At 43.4% G+C, this 23076-nt stretch overlaps 1 protein-coding gene across 1 annotated transcript in view; it reads right to left on the reverse strand.

Annotated features, from left to right (window-relative positions):
* LMTK2 (lemur tyrosine kinase 2) overlaps positions 1-23076 on the reverse strand; it is a 104195-nt gene that overhangs the window by 73446 nt on the left and 7673 nt on the right. Inside the window, exon 2 of the mRNA XM_056536913.1 lies at positions 6132-6253. Coding sequence (XP_056392888.1) covers positions 6132-6253 — 122 coding nt within the window. The remainder of the gene's footprint in view (positions 1-6131; positions 6254-23076) is intronic.

Consider the following 23076-nt stretch of genomic DNA (forward strand, 5'->3'; position numbering starts at 1 on the left):
TGCCCTGAAAATGCACCCACAAAATGTCAGACCCTTCCTGATCCAGTGACATCCTGCATACAAAGGTCACACATTGTAACAACTTTTAAAAGGTTGGTGAGGATGTGGATGTCCATCTAATAAGGTTATGTTCACACTGAGGAATTGGTGAGGAATTCTCGCTTAAAAATTCAGCCGCGGAATTTCCGTTTTTTCCCCCACGCGGAACTTGCGCAGAATTTTGTGCGGAATGTGGGATGACTTGTTTTTTTGCTGGATGACAACCAAATAGAATTTCCCTTTTTTTCACAGAATTTCTGTGCAAATTCCGCACGGAATGGCGTTGGGTGTTTTTTTTTATTTTTATATATCAACTAGCTCCAGAAAGTTAAACAGATTTGTGTTAAAACAGATTTGTAAGTTTCTTCTATAAAACAAAACAAAAAAAAAATAAAAATCTTAATCCTTTCAGTACTTATGAGCTGCTGAAGATGAGTTATTTTCTGTCCAACTGACACCTGTCTCGGGAACTGTCCAGAGTAGAAGCAAATCCCCATAGCAAACCTCTTCTACTCTGTGCAGTTCCCGAGACAGAGAGATGTCAGCAGAGAGCATTGTTGCCAGACAGAAATGAACTCAACTTCAGCAGATGATAATAATTGGAAGGATTAAGAATTTTTAATAGAAGTAGTTTACAAATCTGTTTAACTTTCTGGAGCCAGTATGATAGCCCGGGCATAGGGATACAGCGTACAGAAGTCGTCTCAAACCTGCGGACCTCCAGCTGTTGCAAAGCTACAACTTGCTGGGAGTTGTAGTTTTGCAACATCTGGAGGTCAGCAGGTTGGAGACCACTGGCGTACAGTGAGTTCCAGCGCCGGCCGCCCCCAACAAAGAAGAGGAGGGCAGTGCTTGCGGGTGACATATGTGAGTAGTACCCCGATGGGCTGATAATTGGTGGGGGGGGGGAGCAGAACAGTGCTGGCGGGTAACATGATTGGGGGGGGGGGGGGGGGGGGGGAGCAGAAGAGCGCTAACAGGTCAAATGATTTTCTTGAAAGAAATTCCGTTATATACCGTGGAACCAGCATAAGTTACAAAAATACCGTGATACACATATTTGGTCATACCGCCCAGCTCTAACATACATACGCATATATAAAAAAAATAGTTTTTTCCTGGAATATCCCTTTAACATTTCCCATGCTGTTCCTAACAAAATCAGAATATGTATCCTGGTAAACTATTAAATGCTTATTTACTGTCTGAAAAGCGCAGATCTCTTTGTGATGACAATGAACCTGGAAAGAACCTTGATAAAAACTTATCATAAATCCACTCCATGTCCTATGCCACCCGAATACATGGTTTCTTGTCCAGATCAACATCAATTCTGACATTTAACAGTCAGGGGAGGGTGCGGGACTGCAATATTTGTCAAACAGTACAGTGAAATCCATTGTGTATCAAGCTGACTAGATGCCAACATTTCTTCCTGGAATGTTACCAGGCTGGATTTAAAGCAGAGAAAAAGTGTCAGTCTCCAAATCACATTTATTATAAATGTAGCTATTCAGATAATATACAATTAACCCATTAGTTACTGGCTATCTCCATTACATATGGAAGCATACGATTAGAAATGAGCGAATCTAATTGACAAACCCGAATTAGTTAAGAATTTCATGAAAATTTGATTCGCAAGGAATGTGAATATCGCAGCGTTTCTATCACGCAAATCGCTTCATTAAACTCCATTTAGTGCCATCCAGGCTCCAGGGCATCTAAAATGGTGGATCCACATGTCAGGACATGGGGCAAGGAATGCTGGGAAGGCAAGGCGGGAAGACAGGTAGGCGGGATGACCCTGAATCACATGCAGGATGCAGCCTGCCAGCCAGTGATGTCACAGCCCTATCGGCAGCCATATTGCGTCTCGTCACTTCATTCATTACACTGCAGAGAGATAGGACACACAGCGTGAGAGCGTGTGTTACACAGAAAAGCTTATTACAGCAGCATTTCATCTCCTAGTCACATCAACGTTCTGGTGGACAGAGAAAGCAGAGCAGTGCTTTTTTTTTCACTGAAAATAATTTTTACTGCAGCCATTAACATCCCAGTCACTTTCTTCGGCATAGTATTACAGAGAGGGGCAGAGAGCTGTGTGTTGCCTCACACATTTCAACAAGCTGCCTCAACTTCATAAACCTTAGCAGAGGTGGCAGGAATAATTTTTCTGCAAAATTCTGTGTCTTTGTTCCACAGCAAATAATCTGCTGGTTATACTAGTCTGTAGACTGTATAATACCCAGCAGTCCATTCCTAATAGTCCGTGAGAGAGTGCAATTTTGGGTTTAGTACAAAGAGACTGTACTGCTTGTGTTGTGCAAAAATATATATTTTTAAGCGTACTACATAGTAACATAGTTCATAAGGTCAAAAAAAGACCAGAGTCCATCAAGTTCAACCTATAACCCTAATGAGTCCCTACTGTAGCGCATTTTTCTGCCCTCATAAGTGCATACAACATATCTACATCTAAGTAGTTTACTATTTTGTACCCGTTAAACTCTCAAGGGCCTATATACTGTGAAAGGACAGACAATAGTACACACCTGCTGCTGTTCTAGACAAATACTGTTAAGCGTGGTGAAGCGTATTGTACTCCCCTCATACATGCAATAAGTATGTCAGGCAGAGTAGTGCCAGGACGTGCACAGGAGTGGCAGAGGCCTAAATTCATCAGGCAGAGGTTGCAGCAGAGTAGGGGTGTGTGCCAGCAGGCGTCACAACAAGAGGTCCGAGTTCCCGGTGTCAGCTAGCGGTCGTGTCGCGACTAGCAACCCAGCAGCCGTGAATGATTGGTTCACTCGGTCATCCACTTCATCCCATGACATCTAACATCCCCAGTCAACAGTCGGTGGGTTCCTCAGACTCAACCCTCAATTGGCATTGCCCTCATGCTGCTGCTGCCACCTCCAGGCTCTCTCATTGTGCTGCCATGGATACTGTAAAACATAATTAAGGTGCAGGTTCCCAGTTTCAGAAATTCCTCTGCATTAGGGTAACTTTCAGAACTCCAGATGCTGCTGCTGCTGCCACCTCCAGGCTGTGTCATTCAGCCACTATATGGTCTCCTCATTCTGCCACAAACTCCAGACTGTGCCATTAAGCCACTATATAGTTTACTGATGCAGCTGGGCCTAGGACATTACCTAAAAATATTTATGGTAGCACTAGCTACTAGAGATGAGCGAACTTCCAGTAATTCGATTCGTCACGAACTTTATGGCTCGGTGGTTGCTTACTTTAGCCTGCATAAATTAGTCAAGCTTTCAGGTGCCTCGGTGGGCTGGAAAAGGTGGACACAGTCCTAGGAAACTCTTTCCTAGGACTGTATCCACTTTTTCCAGCCCACCAGAGCACCTGAAAGCTGCACTAATTTATGCAGGATAGGTCATCAACTGCCGAGCCGAGAAGTTCGTGACGAATCGAATTTACAGTAAATTTGCTCATCTCTACTCATCTCTATTTGTGACTAGAGATGAGCCAACTTACAGTAAATTTGATTCGTCACAAACTTCTCAGCTTGGCGGTTGCTGACTTTTCCTGCATAAATTAGTTCAGCTTTCCGGTGCTCCGGAAAAGGTGGATACAGTCCTAGGAAAGAGTCTCCTAGGACTGTATCCACCTTTTCCAGCCCACGGGAGCACCTGAAATCTGAAATAATTTATGCAGGATAAGTCAGCAACTGCCAAGCCGAGAAGTTCGTGACGAATCGAGTTTACTGTAAGTTCGCTCATCTCCATTCGTGACGAATCGAATCACTGTAAGTTCGCTCATCTCTACTAGCTACCATAAATCTTCAATTTCAATTTTAAAATTCATCTTTTAATATTAGGGATTGTGAAGCCCTATTGTCTACTCATGCTTCAGCCACCGACAGGCTGTGTCATTTAGACACTATATGGTCTCCTCATGTTTCAGCCAACTCCAGGATGTGCCATTCAGCCACTATATGGTCTCCTCATACTGATGCCACCTCCAGGCTCTGTCATTGTGCCGCCATGTGATGTGACTTAAATTTGGTCCTTTTTACCCACGCGCTGCGGGCCAGGACACTAAAACTTGGTAGTGATAGCTAAAATTTCAACATCCTAAATTTAAATTTCAAAATTTTAAATGTCAAAATCTTAAATTTGGTAAATGGTCTCCTCATGCTTCAAACACCTCCAGGCTGTGCCATTCAGACACTATATGGTCTCCTCATGCTTTCACCACCTCCAGGCTGTGTCATTTAGCCAATATATGGTTTACTGATGCTGCTGGGCCTGGAACATTACCTACAAATATTTTATGGTAGCACTAGCTAACAACTCATCAATTTCACTTTAAAAATTCATCTTTTAATTTTAGAGATTGTGAAGCCCTAGTGTCTACTCATGCTGCCGCCTGCTCCAGGCTGTGTCATTCAGCAACTATATGGTTTAGGGATGCTGCTGGGCCTGGGACATTCCCTTAAATTCTAATTCCAGGCTGTGTCATTCTTCCAGATTATGGTCTCCTCATGCTGCTGCCCCCTTTAGGCTCTGTCATTGTGCCGCCATGTGACTACTTGTTAGATTGGGTTTTGTAGTCATACAGTATTAGTTCAAAGTAAACATCCGGACATTAAACTTTGGAATCTAATATAAATCATAAATTAAAAAAAAGACTGAAGACTGAGGCCCTACGGTCGTTGACGTCATTATCTGTGGAATTATCACAAGAATCCAATGAAACAGCTTGGAGCGATAACAATGAACCTTAAAGGGGTACCTTTTTTTCTTTTAAATCAACTGGTGGCAGAAAGTTAAACATATTTGTAAATTACTTCTATTAAAACATCTTAATCCTTCCTGTACTTATTAGCTGCTGAATACTACAGAGGAAATAATTTTCTTTTTGGAATGCTCTCTGATGACATCATGAGCACAGTTCTCTCTGCTGACGTTATTATAATAATAATAACGCTTTATTTATTGTTATCCTTAGTGGGATTTGAACCCAAGTCCCCAGCACTGCAAGGCAGCAGTGCTAACCACTGAGCCACCATGCTGCCCTTAGCATACATCAGCTATGCATGGTTGCTAAAATGGACAGAGATGTCAGCAGAGAGCACTGTGCTCGTGATGTCATCAGTGTTGCAAAAAGAAAGGAATTTTCTCTGTAGCATTCAGCAGCTAATAAGTACTGGAAGGATTAAGATTTTTTAATAGAAGTAATTTACAAATCTGTTTAACTTTCTGCCACCAGTTGATTTAAAAGAAAAAAGGTTTTCACTGGAGTACCACTTTAACTGATTAAATGAAACATTCGCACTTTCATAGTCAGGGAGGTGGTGAGAGGCAGGGGCTGAAAAAGGTGGTGTCTATGCTCACCAGAATGGGTACTCAAAAAATTTAAATAAATTCTAATAAAATAAAAATGACATGAAAAAAAATCTCTATCTTCTTCAATTTTGACACCATATGGTCTCCCTGCTGCCACATCGATGCTCTGCAGTAGTGATTCTAATAGCAATGCCTGTAATCTGCAAGTCATACTGAATAACAGTATTATTTCACTAACACAGCACACTACCTAAGCGTGTTAGAGCAAAGCAAACTGTTCTACACCCCTATTGAGGCTCTCTGTAGGCCAGAAATAGCCGATTAATACACATTCGCTGCAAATTCAACCGAAAACGAAGTTTTGGGGAAAATTCGGCAAATCGTCAGAATTGAATTTTCAAAAGTTCGCTCATCTCAACATATGATGGTAAAAGTCTGATTAATCAGGGCTATGAAATAGTGCAGCCGAATTACAGGAAACACATCTGAATCATGTGCTGCTGGAAGATCCTGCTAAACCAGCAATTCATGCTTAGATTTTGATCACCGAGACTTGATATTGTTGTTTGCATTTCAGTTTTTCAGCTCATGCATTCAGAGGTTGAACTAGTACCAAGGAAGGTCATTCCACTGGAAACCACTTTACAATGTTTGCTCACCATAAATGTTTGTAACATGACATGTGCCCAAAGCCGATACCAAACTACCACCCTTCCTCCCCGATCAAAAACTGAACAACATCTTGATAAGAGAACTACATTACAGGAATGGTCTCACCTTGAAGTCTATTTCGGCCTCTTTGCAGCAGGATATACAGCTTATAAGCAGCACCACCAAAGCAATAAAACTGCAGACGGACAGCAGCACTAGGGACACAGGGACATCATTGCTTGTAACATCTAGAAGGGAAAAAAAAATGTTGTTAACTATGTGGAACTAACTTAAGACATGTTCTAGTAAGATATCTGCCAATATGTGTGTGTGTGTGTGTGTGTGTGTGTGTGTGTGTGTATGTGTGTGTGTGTATGTGTGTGTGTGTATGTGTATATATATATATATATATATATATATATATATATATATATATATATATATATATATATATATATATATATATAACACACACACACACACACACACACACACGTATATATATTTTTTTATTTCTTTTTTTTTTATTTTTTATTTTTATTAGGCTTTTCAATGATTTAACTAAAGTGTAAATTGATTTTTTTCCCCCCAAACATGGTTTGCTGGGACCCTGGGTGTCATATCGCCTTTACAGTAGAGAAGACAAATAGAGCTCAGCCAGAATACAGTGCTCGAATGCTTTAGCCATTATCATACCAAATATATTTGGGGGTAGAATGGGAGTAGAAAAGTAAGGGCGCCCACTATAGCACTGGGTTCTATGTATTTATTATATGTTACCACTGCAGCCGAAACTTGCAGCCAATGAACTGAATGTGTTGACAGCTTTGGTAATATCTTGCTTCGATCAGCTAAGGCTTTGTTCACATATGCTTCTGAGGCTCTGAGACATTCGTTGCAGCTCCGTTTCAATTACAGGACAAAACAAATGCTGTATGCAGCATTATTATTTGTCCAGTTCAAAGGCAAAATAACGGCTGGGAACCAGAGAGACCACATTAAAGTCAACAGGCTCCATCGAGATGCTCAGTCCATCGCGTGTAGAAAACTATTTGCTCCATCTCCCAATGAAGATGTTAGCCTAGCCTTCTGTACCAGCAGGAGAGGAAGTTTAATATATCACTATTTTCAGGACCTAAGTTTGTGGACAGTAAACTGAAATATTTAAGGGTTTATTCCATCCACCATTTTTACATCCTGCAATGCAGCTTTACAAAACGAATCTGCAACCTTTCTTACCACCATGCTACTACAGCAGCCCTGTTCTTCCATTTCTATTGTCTGCTGTGAAGGGATTAAGTAATTACTATGCAGAGATGTGACTGCACATGTGTGTCCTTCAGTGCTCCGCTCATACAGGGATGTGTACATTACAAAACACAAAGGCAGCACGACATTACAACAGCATCACAGTTTTTACAAATTGCCATATGCCAATCTTATCCCTAGGAAAATTTGCGATTAACTATAGTGGTGGGCCCGGTACCATTTCACGCAAATGGGGGGTCTAGGCCGATGACAAAATTCAAATGCTAAGTCAGTGTTTCCTAACCATGGTGCCTCCAGCTGTTGCAAAATTACAACTCCCAGCATATCACACATTTTCCCCAAATCGTGCAGCCCTACTATACACTCTGAACAACAAGTGGCTTCATACTTTTTCAGTCAGTATCATAACTCTTTACGGAATAGTTTGTTTTTCATGTTGACAGAACAGGCATTTTTATAATCTTTATGCAGCTGAAAATCCTTATTGTCTTAAAGCTTATTGCAAATGTATGCCTTTATGAGAAGTTGTAAACTTAACAGGCTATTCACATACAACAGTCACATAGGATTGTCTAGGGTCTAGGCAATACAATATAACAAAGAAAAATAGTTCAGGCCAAAAAAAAATAAAAATAATAACACATTCATGCCCCTTATTTTAGCCATCTTGTATTAAAACGACAGATTTAATAAAAAGGCACAAATGGGATGGACTGAAAAAAATATATAATTAATACCAAAGAATGTCAAAATAGAGCAGAAATAGAAAATAGCACAAAATTGCATATAAGAAAAATATAAATGGCAAATGGCATATAAACATAATAGCCAATTTAAGGGTGGGGAACATTTTTACTTTTAAGGGCCATTTGGATATTTATAAGATGTTTTTCAGGCCACACAATACTATCTCACACTACAGAAATCTGAATAATCGTCACAAAAAAAGTCCCGCTGGATGTTCCCAGCTTACCTTGCGGGGTTGTGGTTTTTCCCAAATTGCAATGCCAAATCCTTGTTACCATTAGTGCGATCTGGCGCTAACTAGTGAGATGGTGCTGCAGTACAGTGAATGAGAATCTTGCGCTACCTAGCCAGTAATCCCTATTAAAAACCAGCCTTGGCAGGGGCAGAACAGATGATTTGGTGGGCACTGTCAGACATCCCCCACCCCCTGTCCTAAATGGTGACGGGGCAATGTGTAATTTGAATCAATGTAGAGAATATATAAAATCATTACCAACAGGGAAAGTAATACGGATATTTATTATTATCAATAATATTTTTAATAATAGCATACAGCATCTTTGATATACACGTTCGCCTGAATACTGGAGCCTCTACAAAATGCTTTTCAGTATGATGGCAGGTCAGAAACTGAAGATCTATGCTAAGAATAGGCCAAAAATTAGGGATCGACCGATATCGTTTTTTTAGGGCAGATACCAATAATTGGTGGAGGTTAGGGCCGATAGCCGATAACTTATACCGATATTCCGGTATAAGTTATCGGCTATTTATCCCCCCGCGACACCGCTGCAGAACATTGATTTTGCGGTGCCATAGGCCGCCGTCGCCACCACCAACACCCGCTTCTCTCCCCCTACCTGTCAGGGTGGTCCGGGCCATCCATCCTTCCTTCCTGTAGTGTCCGGCGGCATTCCGGGTGGAGGGTGAACCGGTCCGGGCTGTCCTTCTCTGGGGGGTCATCTTCTCCACTCGGGGCAGGCTCCGGCCTAGTACGCTGCATAGACGCCGCTACGCAGTGACGCCCCTGCGCAGCGACGCACCTGACGTCACGGCGTAGCGGCGTCTATGCAGCGTACTAGGCCGGAGCCTGCCCGGAGTGGAGAAGATGACCCCCCCCCAGAGAAGAAGGACAGCCCGGACCGGTTCACCCTCCACCCGGAATGCCGCCGGACACTACAGGAAGGAAGGATGGATGGCCCGGACCACCCCCATTACGGGTAAGTTTAATTTTTTTTATTGACTCGGAGGGTGGGGGAGGGGCCCAACCGGTATAGCGGTATGGGCAAAAATCCATACCGGTATACCGCCCAGCACTACGGTGGGGGTTGTGACGCGGTGCGGTGGGTCGGGCGGTTGCGGTGCGGCGGGTCGGGGGGGGGCGTTCATCTGGAGGACGTTCGCGGTGCGGTAGGGCATTATCGGCTTATCGGCAAGGTAATTGCCGATACCGATAATGCCCAAAATCGTGATTATTGGCCGATAATATCGTCCATACCGATAATCGGTCGATCCCTACCAAAAATATTGTGATTTCTGAAAACATCTTCGGATTCAATTCTCAAGTACACTATTCCTGCACATAATTGATGCGCAGAATTTGAAGCTACAGACTTCAATGTAAACTAATTGGCTGAGCCCAGCGTCAAGAAGGCGGAGCAAGTAGCTTAAAGGGGTTGTGCGCTGCAGTCACGCCCCCTTTCCATAGACTTTCGTCGAGGGGGCGGGCGAGACGTCACAAGGGGGCGGGCGAGACGTCACAAGGGGGCGGGCGAGACGTCACAAGGGGGCGGGCGAGACGTCACAAGGGGGCGGGCGAGACGTCACAAGGGGGCGGGCGAGACGTCACGCCCTGCGGCCGTGAACACGGAAGCCTGCACACAGCGTTCGGAGTAATGAACTTCCGGACGCTGTGAGCGGAGCTCCGAAAGGCAGTGCAGCGCACAACCCCTTTAAGTGCTACAGTATTGTGCAGAACTTGGAGACCGTGCTTGACGCCCTCTATGTCTATCAACAAGGAAAGAAAGGGGCAAAAAGGAGACAAAATACGATGCGGCAATTAGAGATGAGCGAACTTACAGTAAATTCGATTTGTCACGAACTTCTCGGCTCGGCAGTTGATGACTTATCCTGCGTAAATTAGTTCAGCCTTCAGGTGCTCCGATGGGCTGGAAAAGGTGGATACATTCCTAGGAAAGAGTCTCCTCCTAGGACTGTATCCACCTTTTCCAGCCCACCGGAAAGCTGAACTAATTTATGCAGGAAAAGACATCAACTGCCGAGCCAAGAAGTTCGTGACGAATCGAATTTACTGTAATTTCGCTCATCTCTAGCCGCAATAAAGCAGGTTTAGTTTAAACCCAATTTCAGCTACATCTACATACAAAACAGTATATTTCAAAATATATTGCGTTCCTTCTATCGTATCGATCTGCAGTATCAGCCTGCGCATTTACAGTTTACATACATTTGCTTTCTCTGATAATCTGCATTGTGAGAAGTGTAGTAATCTCCAGTAATCTGGTGGAGGAATACTATTGAATATTACTTGTACGCCAAAAGTGTCTAACAGATGCATGTCCTAGCTTGCCAGTCTTATAGAAACAACATAGCTCATGGTGCTATTTTATTTACATCTATGGGAGGAAGGTAAAACTACATAAAAGAGCCTACTCAGCTGTTTTCTGGCATCAATGCCACCACAACCAGGCTGGATTCTTAACAACACTGCTGTTTCTTATCTTCCGCTGAAATGGAAGCAGTTTTTTTTTTTTACAATTACGTTGTATTATTATTGATGCAGAAGTCAAGCAGGTTCTGTGTAAAAACAATGTGGTTATAAGCCGTGTCCCCCAGGAGGTCTGCTAATCCAATAGACTACAAGCCTGTTGCCAGATGCAAGTCTATGTGTTCCTGCAAGACAGGACTATACTGTATGTAGATATAATTTTAGTGCAGTATAATAAATGTTTAATTTTTATAACTTGTTCCCAAGAGCAGGACAATGAAATCATCACTAAAGATGAGCGAGGTTAGTGATTCGATTCATCACAAACTTCGCGGCTCAGCAGTTGCTGACTTTAGCCTGCATACATGAGTTCAGCCTTCAGGTGCTCCGGTGGGCTGGAAAAAGGTGTATACAGTCCTAGGAGACTCTCTCACCGGAGCACCTGAAAGGTGAACTCCTATATGCAGGCTAAAGTCAGCAACTGCCGAGCCGCAAAGTTTGTGACGAATCGAATCACTAACTTCACTCATCTAATCATCACTGTTGTGTGACCAGTGCATGGCATAGTGTGCAACAATTTACTGGACAAAACAGCATTGCATTCAGTGCCAATTTGCCAAGGATTTTTGCTAGAATCAGTGACTGATGCCCCTATCAGAACATCTGATGCAGATATTAACATGGCCTGAGCTAAATATACAAACTTTCCTAGAACTTTCGAACATATATTACTACAATAAGATTTTGCAGCCACACATCTGTGCGGCCTAGTTAATGAATAAGACAAAGGCTGCCATGATGGCAATCAGTACATTATTCATGATTGGCTCCTGCATTCTGCTCATGTGTCAGGAGGGTACTTCCAAGTAATCTGATTTCATGCCTACTTGCAAGGAAAGTAACTGTGGTCATAAGTACAGTAACTCCCCCGACATGCGATGGCCCCGATATATAATGAAATCGACATACGATGGCCTCAGAGGCCATCGCATGTCGATGTCAGCATCAACATACGATGCTTTTATATGTCGGGGCCATCGCATTAACTGCTATCCGACAGCGCAAAATGCTTAAGCTGCTGTCGGATAGCAGTTTAAGCATCCCGGACAGGTTCACTTACCTATCCCCACTGCTTCGGGTCCACTTCGCGATCCTCCGGCGTCTTCTGCATCTTCTCCAGGGTCCGGGCCTCGCTTTCCAGGGTTGTTATTACGTCGTTACGCACGCCGTCCCAGTGCAACAACATAATAACATCACCAGAAAGTGAGGCCCAGACACCGGAAAAGATGCGGAAGAAGCCAGAAGACGACGCCGGAGCAGCGGGACAGCATCGGGAGCGGTGAGGACACGGTCCGGAGCGGCGGGGACAGGTGAGTATTAAATGCACTTTTTACATTGCACGTATCCCTCAACATACGATGGATTCGACAAACGATGGGTCGTTTGGAACAAATTACCATCGTATGTTGAGGGACCACTGTATAAGGTATTCCTGATAATGCAGGACAGCACTGTAACACTACATGCACTATCCTCATAATCTAAATCCACAGACACACAAATCCTGCTACTGATTCCATTAGAGCTCCTCCTCATCACACGCTCACATACAGACCTTGCTTCACCGGAATAGCATCACTTATTACTGCTTGCACCTTTGTAATGCAGATTTCCCAGCTATATATAGTACGCTGATTCAGACTACCAATAAAGGATTCCACATCTATGTAAAATCTCTTACCAAAACACACAGAAATAACAGAAGCAATGATAAAATCTGTTCTTTCCTTCCAGATCGATCTCTAAATATAGCATCTGCTGTTGTGGTTTGCCAAGATGCTCACCACGTAAATGCTATTTATTCTAAGACCTCTGTGGGAGAGAAGTGAAGCTATTGCATTGTCACACTGATCAGCGCTCCTTACATCACACGGTTTGGTGTTCCCTTCCTTATTAAACATTCATCTGTTCTTAGATTTAAAGGTGAAGTTCTCTACATACCATTAAAAACAGCATATGCACTGCCCCATATTCAGATCCTAAATACAAAGATCAAGAAAGGTTAAAGGCTATGGACACTTCGTTTTGCATTCAGGAAACAATGTTCATTAATAATTTTCCCATTATTTAGCTTCAACCTCAAAAAAGGTTAAGTCTGTTAGATGTTCTGCTCTCTAAGCCCATACCCTTTCACCAGCCATTTTACCATTCCCCACATACAAATAGTTACTTGGCTTTAGAAAGGAGGGGTAAGCGCCTGACAGATTAGCTCTCTGAGAACAATAGGGTCAAGCAGATGAAATACAATACATCCCTCCCAAATATCCTCTGGGGTGGTATACATACACTGTCCGCTCTGCCGACTTGACTAACGTGTAGGGGGACCTATAGAGATGGCAGAAAGAAGGATAAGTGGGTGGAGAGAGCTTTGAGGACAGCTCATACTGTTGAAGGGGTTAAGCCCCTTTCACACTACCTGCTGCTCTTTTTAAAAAAAAATGGTTGCAAAAAATGGTTGCAATAACTGGTAATAATGGATGATAACTGATGACCATCATCTGTAATTTTTTATGGTTTTTTCCTTAAATAAACCTGATGTTGTTCATTCGTTATCACCAGTTACATCCTGTTTTTTTAAATCAGGTTTTTAACCATTTTTTGTAAAGCTGTACTGAGCATGCTCAGTGCAAAAAACAGATATTAAAAAAACCTGACAATAACTGATCACGGATGTTTTTTTTAGGGATACCGATAATCTGTGGAGGTTAGGGCTGATAGCTTATACTGATATTCCGGTATAACTTATCGGCTATTTATCCCCCCGCGACACCGCTGCAGATCATTGATTTAAAGCGGGCGCTTTAAATCAATGAACTGCAGCGGCTTTTGCGGTGCCATAGACAGTCGTCGCCACCCGCTTCTCTCCCCCTGCCTGTCCGGGGGTCCTGAGTCCTATCACCGACACCCCCCCACACCACCGCACCGCGCCTCCTACCGCCCCGGCCCCATTGCCTCCCCCATCCCCGGTTTTATGATTACCTGTTCCCGGGGTCAACTCTACATCTGGCTCCGGTGGCGCCCTCCTGAGCTGTCACTGTGCGCACTGACGTTGACGTCGCGTCACTCGTCATTGCGCACAGCGTAACGCAGGACGCAGCAGGAGCCAGAAGTAGCGTTGACCCCAGGAACAGGTAAGGCTGGGTTCACACTACGTTTTGTCCCATACGGGAGCGCATACGGCAGGGGGGAGCTAAAATCTCGCGCTCCCGTATGTCACCGTATGCGCTCCCGTATGTCATTCATTTCAATGAGCCGACCGGAGTGAATCGTTCGGTCGGCTCATTTTTGCGCCGTATGCGCTTTTACAACCGGACCTAAAACCGTGGTTGACCAGTTTTAGGTCCGGTTGTAAAAGCGCATACGGCGCAAAAATGAGCCGACCGGACCGAACGTTTCACTTCGGTCGGCTCATTGAAATGAATGACATACGGGAGCGCATACGGTGACATACGGGAGCGCAAGGTTTTAGCTCCCCCCTGCCGTATGCGCTCCCGTATGGGACAAAACGTAGTGTGAACCCAGCCTAATTCTAAAACTGGGGATGGGGGAGGCAATGGGGCCGGAGCGGTGCAGCGGGTCGGTCGCGGTGCGGTGCATTATTGGCATATCGGCAAGGTAATTGCCGATACAGATAATGCCCAAAATCGCGATTATCGGCCAAACCGATAATCGGTCGATCCCTAGTTTTTTTTGAACATCCGGTTCCCATACACTTAAAATATTAAATTTTAACATCCGATTTTTCACAATTTCTTTTTGACGGACCAAGAATTAGTGCATGCACCATCTTTTGTGCCGGCAAAAAATAACTGACATCAGTAAAAACGGATATGCCTGATGCAAAAGGATGTTCAAAAAATCCCAATGATCTGAACGGGATTTTTTGCCGGGAGAAAAAAAACGGAGGTTTTTTGTAGCGTGAAAGGGGCCTTAAACAGTGAAAATTATTATTTCACTAATGCGGCCAGCCTGCCTCATAAAACTGCCTAGGCCAGTGATTTATGAGTGGGCACTGTCAGTTCTCCAGGCTGTAGACGCTACCCTCTGCAGCTCGTGGGCACCACAACTCCCCAATACATACTGTACTGGATTGAGATTATGTATATGGTATGAATATGCAATATTACAATCTGGTGAAGAGTTGCAATGGAAAAATTTGAAGCCAGAAGCGGTGGCGAGTTTCCACCACAGATACACAAGTGCGGAATCAGCAGTAGAAAATCTGCAACAAAATTCATATGCTAAGGAACAGAAAAACTGCAACATGCCTTGAATTCTCTCCAGAGGTTTTTTCCCTTAACATGTGGATGAGATTTTGGAAGAGCCTTGGAGTTATGTACTGTAAATTGCTATGGGTTTTCCGTTTGGAATCTGCAAACGCACGGAATTCCACTATGTTTGCATTTACCCCTATTATGCTGCCTACTCATGGGAGGTAAGTTAGAAGATAAACTGTTGTATACAAGCATTAGATATAGCTTACAAGTGTCTAATATTAGCAGGAAAAAGTGATACAAAAAATAAAATAAAAATAAAAGGTAGATGTGTCATAGCGCAACTTCCTGATTTACAGGTTAGAGTTCAGCTAAAGACAAAACACAATGCCAAAATAAAATACTTCAATGGTGATTCAATAGCCGGCAGAGAACACGTAGCATTATAACAGGTGAGTCACTCAGCCCACTTCCCATTCTCACACCCACTATCTTGTGACCGCATACAATAGTGACTCTCACCACTGACATAGGTCCTACTCTATAGAGAGAGAACTTCCCCCTAAGAGACCTGTCGGTCAAGAAGAAGCCACAGGAATAGTCTCGATCAGTGTTTCCAAACAAATGTGCCTTCAGCTGTTGGAAAACTACAACTCCCAGCGAGCATTCTATGGGTTGTAGTTTACCAAAAGCTGGATGCACACCAACTGGGAAAAAACTGGTTTAGATACACCGTCACACCATGCCCTAGGACCCTTTTTTAACCCTTTAATGTTTTCTCACAAACTCCAGTTAAGTTCCAGGAGAAAAAATAAATAAATTATATATCTCTATCTATATATCTATATCACTATGTATGGCTAGGTTCACACTGCCAATGTGCTCCGGCCCATTCAGGGTCTGTTCGGCTCTTGTTTGCACCAAATGGACACTGAACGGGTCGGAGCACAACTGACACCCTAGGGCAGTGTTTTTCAACCAGGGTGCCTCCAGCTGTTGCAAAACTACAACTCCCAGCATGCCAGGACAGCCAACGGCTGTCCTGGCATGCTGGGAGTTGTAGTTTTGCAACAGCTGGAGGCACCCTGGTTGAAAAACACTGCCCTAGGGTCCAGACTGATTACATTGACTTAAAGGGGTACTCCAGTGAAAACAATTTTTTTTTTTTTTAAATCAACTGGTGCCAGAAAGTTAAAACAGATTTCTATATTACTTCAATTAAAAAAAAAAAAAAATCTTAATCCTTCCAGTACTTAGCTGCTGTATACTAAACAGGAAGTTATTTTCTTTTTGAATTTCTTTTCTGTCTGACCACAGTGCTCTCTGCTGACACCTCTGTCCATGTCAGAAATCACGTAGAGCAGGAGAGGTTTGTCATGGGGATTTGCTCCTGCTCTGGACAGTTCCTGAGACAGAAAGAGGCGTCAGCAGAGAGCACTGTGGTCAGACTAAAAAGAAATAAAAAAAAGAAAAGAAAAGAACTACCTGTGTAGCATTCAGCAGCTGATAAGTACTGAAAGGATTAAGATTATTTTTTTTTTAATAGAAGTAATTTACAAATCTGTTTAACTCCACCGGAGTACCTCTTTAAATTTCACAAAAGTTGAGCGGGGGGGGGGGGGGGGGAGGCAGATACAAAAAAAAAGAAACTTTTCGTTCTATGGTCAACTCCTGTCCTTCAGACAGACTCAGGTGGAAGCGCTTCCTTTAGGTAGTGTGAACAAACCCTTTAGCGGGTATTTCATGGTGCCAGTTTTGGCAGCATGTGTCTCTTGACAGGACTCCCTTGAATTGAGGTTTCTTGCTATGGCTGCATTCACACCTCGTTTTTTTTTACATACGGGTGCCGGATCCCGTACCCCAGCCGTATCAGCCCGTGACTCCATTTACTTTAATGAGCCGATCGCAGTCAAACGATGACTCCAGTCGGCTCAGTTTTGACCTGTATGCGGTTTCCTGACCGGGCCTAAAACCATAGTATACTACGGTTTTGGGTCCGGTCCAAAACCGCATACGGGTCAAAACTGAGCCAACCGGAGTCACCGTTTGACTCCGGTCGGCTCATTAAAGTAAATGGAATCACGGGCTGATCCAGCTGGGGTACGGGTGCGCCAGGTTTTCCCCTCCCCCAGCCGGATCCGGCACCCGTATGTACAAAACGTGGTGTGAATGCAGTATCTTACATTTGGAAGGTTAGTAAGTAGTTGTGGAGGACTGAAAGGGAGTATGGCCATAGAATCTGCCTACCAGAACCTAAAATGTATACTTTTACACCAGTTACCTGATGGAAAAGGTCTAATATTGGTTCATGCTTACCTTGTGCAAAAGATTTACAGGTTTTTTTTCACTCAACATGACTTCAGCAGCCCAAAAGTATGGCATAAGTTATGGCAGAAATGTAAACCAGCTGGACCACCCTCACCTATTATCAGTGAATAGAGCGGAGCCACACACAAATAGACATGGGGATGGCTTTGTGTCACTGAAGACATAAAAAGGTGTTATCCAGGAATATAAACGGAGCTAATGTCTTCCAAAAACAGCACTCTCAGTCATCAGGTTGTTTGTGGTATTGCAGTTCAGTTTCATTGAGCTAAATAGAGCCAAAGTTGTAATACCACGCAAAACCTGAGGACAGGGGTGGTGCCGTTTTTAGAAGAAATAGGTTCTTTTTTTCTATCCCTGGAAAACCCCTTTAACACTGAAAGCCAGGTGGGACAATGACTGTGTGAACAGAGGTATACTCTAGAAGCATACAATAGAAGTGAAAGGTGTAAACTTCATCTAATGGAGATAACACAATAACTGCTGAAATCTTTTGGAGAAAACCAAAAAAAAAGTCAGTATGCAACCCACCCCGATGGAAGAAACTTTATTTCTGGTGCCACCTACCGGAGATAGCATCCCATGCTCTGCCCTCTTAAGAGCCTTGTAACACGAATGGGGATTGGCTGGTCAAGCCAAAATGTTTTGGTACTTTCCTCTAGAACAGTGGTCTCCAACCTGCGGACCTCCAGATGTTGCAAAACTACAACTCCCAGCATGCCCGGACAGCCAACGGCTGTCCGGGCATGCTGGGAGTTGTAGTTTTGCAACATCTGGAGGTCCGCAGGTTGAAGACCACTGCTCTAGAGGAAAGTACCTCTTCAGTCCTGTGACAAATGCCTTTCTGCTAGGCCTCTTGATTTGGATGGATGCTCCCCCAAGTAGATGGCACCAGAGAGCATGCTTCCTTCTATCTAGGAGAGTGCTACTTTGCATATTTTTTTACTCCATTCTGTACATTGTCAGCAGGCACTGCACAATAATGCTTATAAGGCTAAGTTTACATCTGTGTTGGAGCACAATCAGGCTCCTTCAGCCCCACAGAACAGAGTGAGATGTTCCAAAGGTCCAACAGACACCAGAGATACCATTTCAATGGAGTCCATCAGGTTTTCCTCTGATGTCTATTTTGCAGGGTTTAACTGGACAAAAAAAAAAATTATATATAACTTGCAGCTTGTTTTTACTTTGGTCCATTCAGATTCTGGTAAATAAAAGTAACCTGCGACAGAGGACTCCCCCCCCCCCCCCCCCCCCCCCCCCCCCCCCCCCCCCCCCCCCCCCCCTCAAGAAGATCCAACATAAGTGTGAACTTTGCCTTGGGTGACACTAAAGCAAGCCTTTAAAAAGCGTACTTGTCAACAAAAACCTTTTATATAATGTAGATAATTCCATTATATATCTAATATACATTGATTAAAAAATGCATATATTTTGAGTGAACCAATGCTGTCCCTGCAGCTATAGTCTGTGTCTCTCTGTGAGGAGATCAGCGCACAGAGCCCCGCTCGTCCTCAGCGCACAGAGCCCCGCTCGTCCTCAGCGCACAGAGCCCCGCTCGTCCTCAGCGCACAGAGCCCCGCTCGTCCTCAGCGCACAGAGCCACCGCTCGTCCTCAGCGCACAGAGCCCCGCTCGTCCTCAGCGCACAGAGCCCTTTTAGTTGATGACAAGTAAACTTTACTTTTACAGGAAGACACCAGGCCAACACCAGGCCACTTGCTGTCGACATAAAATAATCAGCCTATACAAACTGTGAAGAAGCTACAAAAACACAAAACAGGAGTTAGGTGAAATAAAAATACAAAAATACTTAAGTCTAGAAAGACTAAAGACTACTAGAACAAAACCAAGATAAAGAATGCCAAGAATGTCAAAGCTTGTAATGTGACAGGCACAACCTCTGTGAAAATACCTTGCAATCCTATAGAACCCTTTGAGGCAATTTGTGTTCTTGTGAAGCAGAAACATCTTGGCCCTGAAGTTCATTTGCCTGAAAAACTAAAGAGGACCATAAAGTAAAACTGATTCGGAAAGATAAGAGCCTGACAGATTTAGTTGGACAAATATGTTTTTGGAAACTTGGTCTGCTGGGTGCTGTCATTAAAAGGTTCTTCATGTTGAACAGAGGTACATCCCAAAAATCCAATCCTAAACTAAAAGTCAACCACCATTATGGAGCGACTGAACACCAAGTCATTTAGACACCAGTGTATGGCCAGCCTATGACATGTAGATATCAAAGAGAATCTGACACAAAGATCATGCAGGTAAGGGACAGGGCTAAGCAAACTCTGCCTGTAAGCATTTCCCAACAAGTGTGTCCCCAGCTGTTGCAAAACTACAACTGCCAGCATGCCCGGACATCCTTTGCATGCAATTGTGAACTCACATGACACTGCAGTGTAGCACATCACATACAATACATCAGAGCTGTGGAGCTCTGGCCTGAAGCAGTAGTAGTAAGAAATACAGTCTAAACAGTCCTCTGTGCGCCAACATCTCACATCCATGAGGTCATATTTCTAGTGCAAGGTAGAACACAAATGCCATGGATTACTTGGTAGCCATGAGCAATCCACTTTTCTCCAATACACTGGAATACAGCTACAGGCAGAGGGCTTATTGAGCCTTTCAATATGGTGATTTAAAATCGTACTGTAGCCAAGATTTTGTGTTTATATCACAGCCGCAACACCTAACTCCACAAGGGCTGTATTGAAATGTACCTCTAAAATGTATAAAATATGGCTATGCAAAGTCAGCCTTACTATCAAATATACACAAAAACCCAGAAAAGCTTAAAGGTCTGAATAGAACATACTATACAAAGGGCCTCATAGGGGCATGGCTATGAATCTTCATACTACAGCGTTACTCTCTGCTGGGGAAATGCATGAGATAGTTTGGATTCCAGTAGGTTGATTTCTTTATTGCAGAGAGAGAAGAGTAAAAATACTTCATGTTCTTCAATACCTGCTTTGTCCTCAGATATGCACAGAATAGAGGAAGTACAGCACATACTGAATTCACTCCATTGTTTCCCTCTGAAAAGGACACAGAATGTAACAATAGTACAAACACTTTACTGACAGCACGTGTCACTGTTATAAAACAAAATACATGCAGGCACTACCACTATGTACTTCCAGTAATATAAAAATCCTCATTTACACATCGCATATTTACTGGCTGCAGTTGTTAGTTACTGGTGGTAATATTGTGATCACCAAAGCGCAGAAGGCTACAGGAAAAATAAACGAAGGACCTTCGATACATTACATATGAACATAGGAAACAGTGGTGAGTGTCAGGGACTGGGGGGAGTACTGGAACAGCAGCTGTACTGGATTTAAGTAGGCAAATCATTTTATTTTTTTATTTTAAAAAGGAAAACAGTCATCCTGTTTACCTACACTAAACCCAATACACCGGTTTATAGTGCAGGTGAACATGAGACCTATACGGGGGTCTCTGACTAATGTACATACCTTCAGTCCAAAGCCCAGTCCCTGTGAAGATCAGCTTCTATCTACGCTGAATTGCAGGCTGAAGGCGGGCCCGCCGGGTGAATTTGAACATTCATGGTCGCTGATCACTTGTGCGGTTGAGCCTACTGAGCGCGCACGTGACCAGCGGCCATGAATACTCAAATTCAGCTGGTGATCCCACCTCCAGCATGCAATTCAGCATAGATAGAAGCTGATCTTCAGAGGGACCAGGCACCGGACTGAAATTATGTATATTAATCAGAGACCCCGTATCGGTCTCCTGTTCACTATAACCCGGTGTATTGTGTTTACTGTGGGTAAACAGGATGACCGTTTTCTTTTAAATAGCACCCCATTCACGTTTTCTTCTAGGGCTAAAATATCCCTTTAACATCTTCATGTAAACTGACATTATTATTAATCAAAATAATAGGCCCAAAGCCTGAGGCTGCACTCTAGAGATGAGCGAACTTACAGTAAATTCAATTCGTCACGAACTTCTCGGCTCGGCAGTTGCTGACTTTTCCTGCATAAATTAGTTCAGCCTTCAGGTGCTCCGGTGGGCTGGAGAAGGTGGATACAGTCCTAGGAAATAGTCTCCTAGGACTGTATCCACCTTTTCCAGCCAACGGGAGCACCTGAAAGCTGAACTAATTTATGCAGGAAAAGTCAGCAACTGCCGAGCCGAGAAGTTCGTGATGAATCGAATTTACTGTAAGTTCGCTCATCTCTACTGCACTCCTAAGAGACATTGGTGACAGAAGGGACAACAGGAAATGCGGAATGGAGTGTTTCCATGTAGACCTTGTATGGATCTTAGAGATGTTCCCTGGTCTGACCGCTGGAACCCCCAGCCTTGTGCTGCTAGAGCGCATTTTGTACCCAGCATGGGGGCTTCCTAAATGCAACAAGCCCAACAAATACCATTTCAGGAAAATTTGCTCTCCAAAAGCGCATTGTTGCTCCTTCCCTTCTGAGCCCTCTACTGCACCCAAAGAGCCCTTTACATCCACATGTGAGGCATTTCCTTACTCGTGAGATTTCGGGTTATACATTTTGGGGGACTTTTTACCCCTTGTAAAAGAAAAAAATGGGACTACAATAACACATTCATGTAAAAATGAAAAATAAATAAATATGGAGATTTTGAATTATCTCCTTCACTTTGCTGCTATTCCTGTGAAACACCTGAATGGGTTAAATTTTCTGAATGTCATTTTGAATACTTTGAGGGGTGCAGTTTTCATAATGGGGTCATTATAGGGGATTTCTAACAGAGACCCTCAAATTCATTTTAAAACGGAACTGTCCCCTGAAAAATTCAGATTTTTTAATTTTCGGGAAAAAATTGAAAATTGCTGCTATACTTTGAAGCCCTCTGATGTCTTCAAAAAACAAAAACATGTCAACTTTATGATGCCAACATAAAGTAGACATATTGTTTATGTGAATCAATTTATAATTTGGCAGGACCATTTTCCTTACAAGCAAAGAGTTTCAAAGTTCGAAAAATGCTAAAATTTTCTAATTTTTCCAGAAATTTTTGAGTTTTTCACCAAGAAATTATGCAAGTATCGATGAAAATTTACCAACAACATAAAGCAGAATATGTCACAAAAAAAAAAACTCTCTGAATCAAATTTATAAGTTAAAGCATCTCAGAGTTATTAATGCATAAAGTGACAGAGGTCAGATTTGCAAAAAATGGCCTGATCCATAAGGTCAAAATGGACTTGGTCCCCAAGGGGTTAAACTGGGTGGTGAATTGTAAGAAAACACACAAACAAGTGGTGAGAGATAGCAGCCAAGTCATGCGATTGCTGGCAACGTGTAAACAATGCCATCTCCATCAGTCCCAAAAAGACGGCATGGGGCAGTAGCATACATACTAACCTGCTGCCCCATTCAAGCAGCAGACACTGGACCCCGGGTCTACCATAAATGTCTGCTGCAGAGACTGGTTTAAATCTGTTGTGTGAACACAGCCTTAGGCTGCCTGACGTGAGTGCTGATCTAGTAGAAGTAACCTTTTATACGGCTCAATTATTTAGCATGGCGTTGACCTCTGAACGATCGCTGCATGGTTCATGTGGCTCTCCTCTTACATCATTGTCAGCTGCAGATGCCTTATACACAGGAAGACGTGTGGCTGCCCAACAATGATTTATAGGGCAGCATGAGTCTATCCCAGCTTCTGCTTGAAGTTGGAGTTTTGCAAGAGCTGAAGGCCCCCTGGTT

The sequence above is a fragment of the Hyla sarda genome, chromosome 8 (genome assembly GCF_029499605.1).
Source record: "Hyla sarda isolate aHylSar1 chromosome 8, aHylSar1.hap1, whole genome shotgun sequence".
In the NCBI taxonomy this organism is placed as follows: Eukaryota; Metazoa; Chordata; class Amphibia; order Anura; family Hylidae; genus Hyla; species Hyla sarda.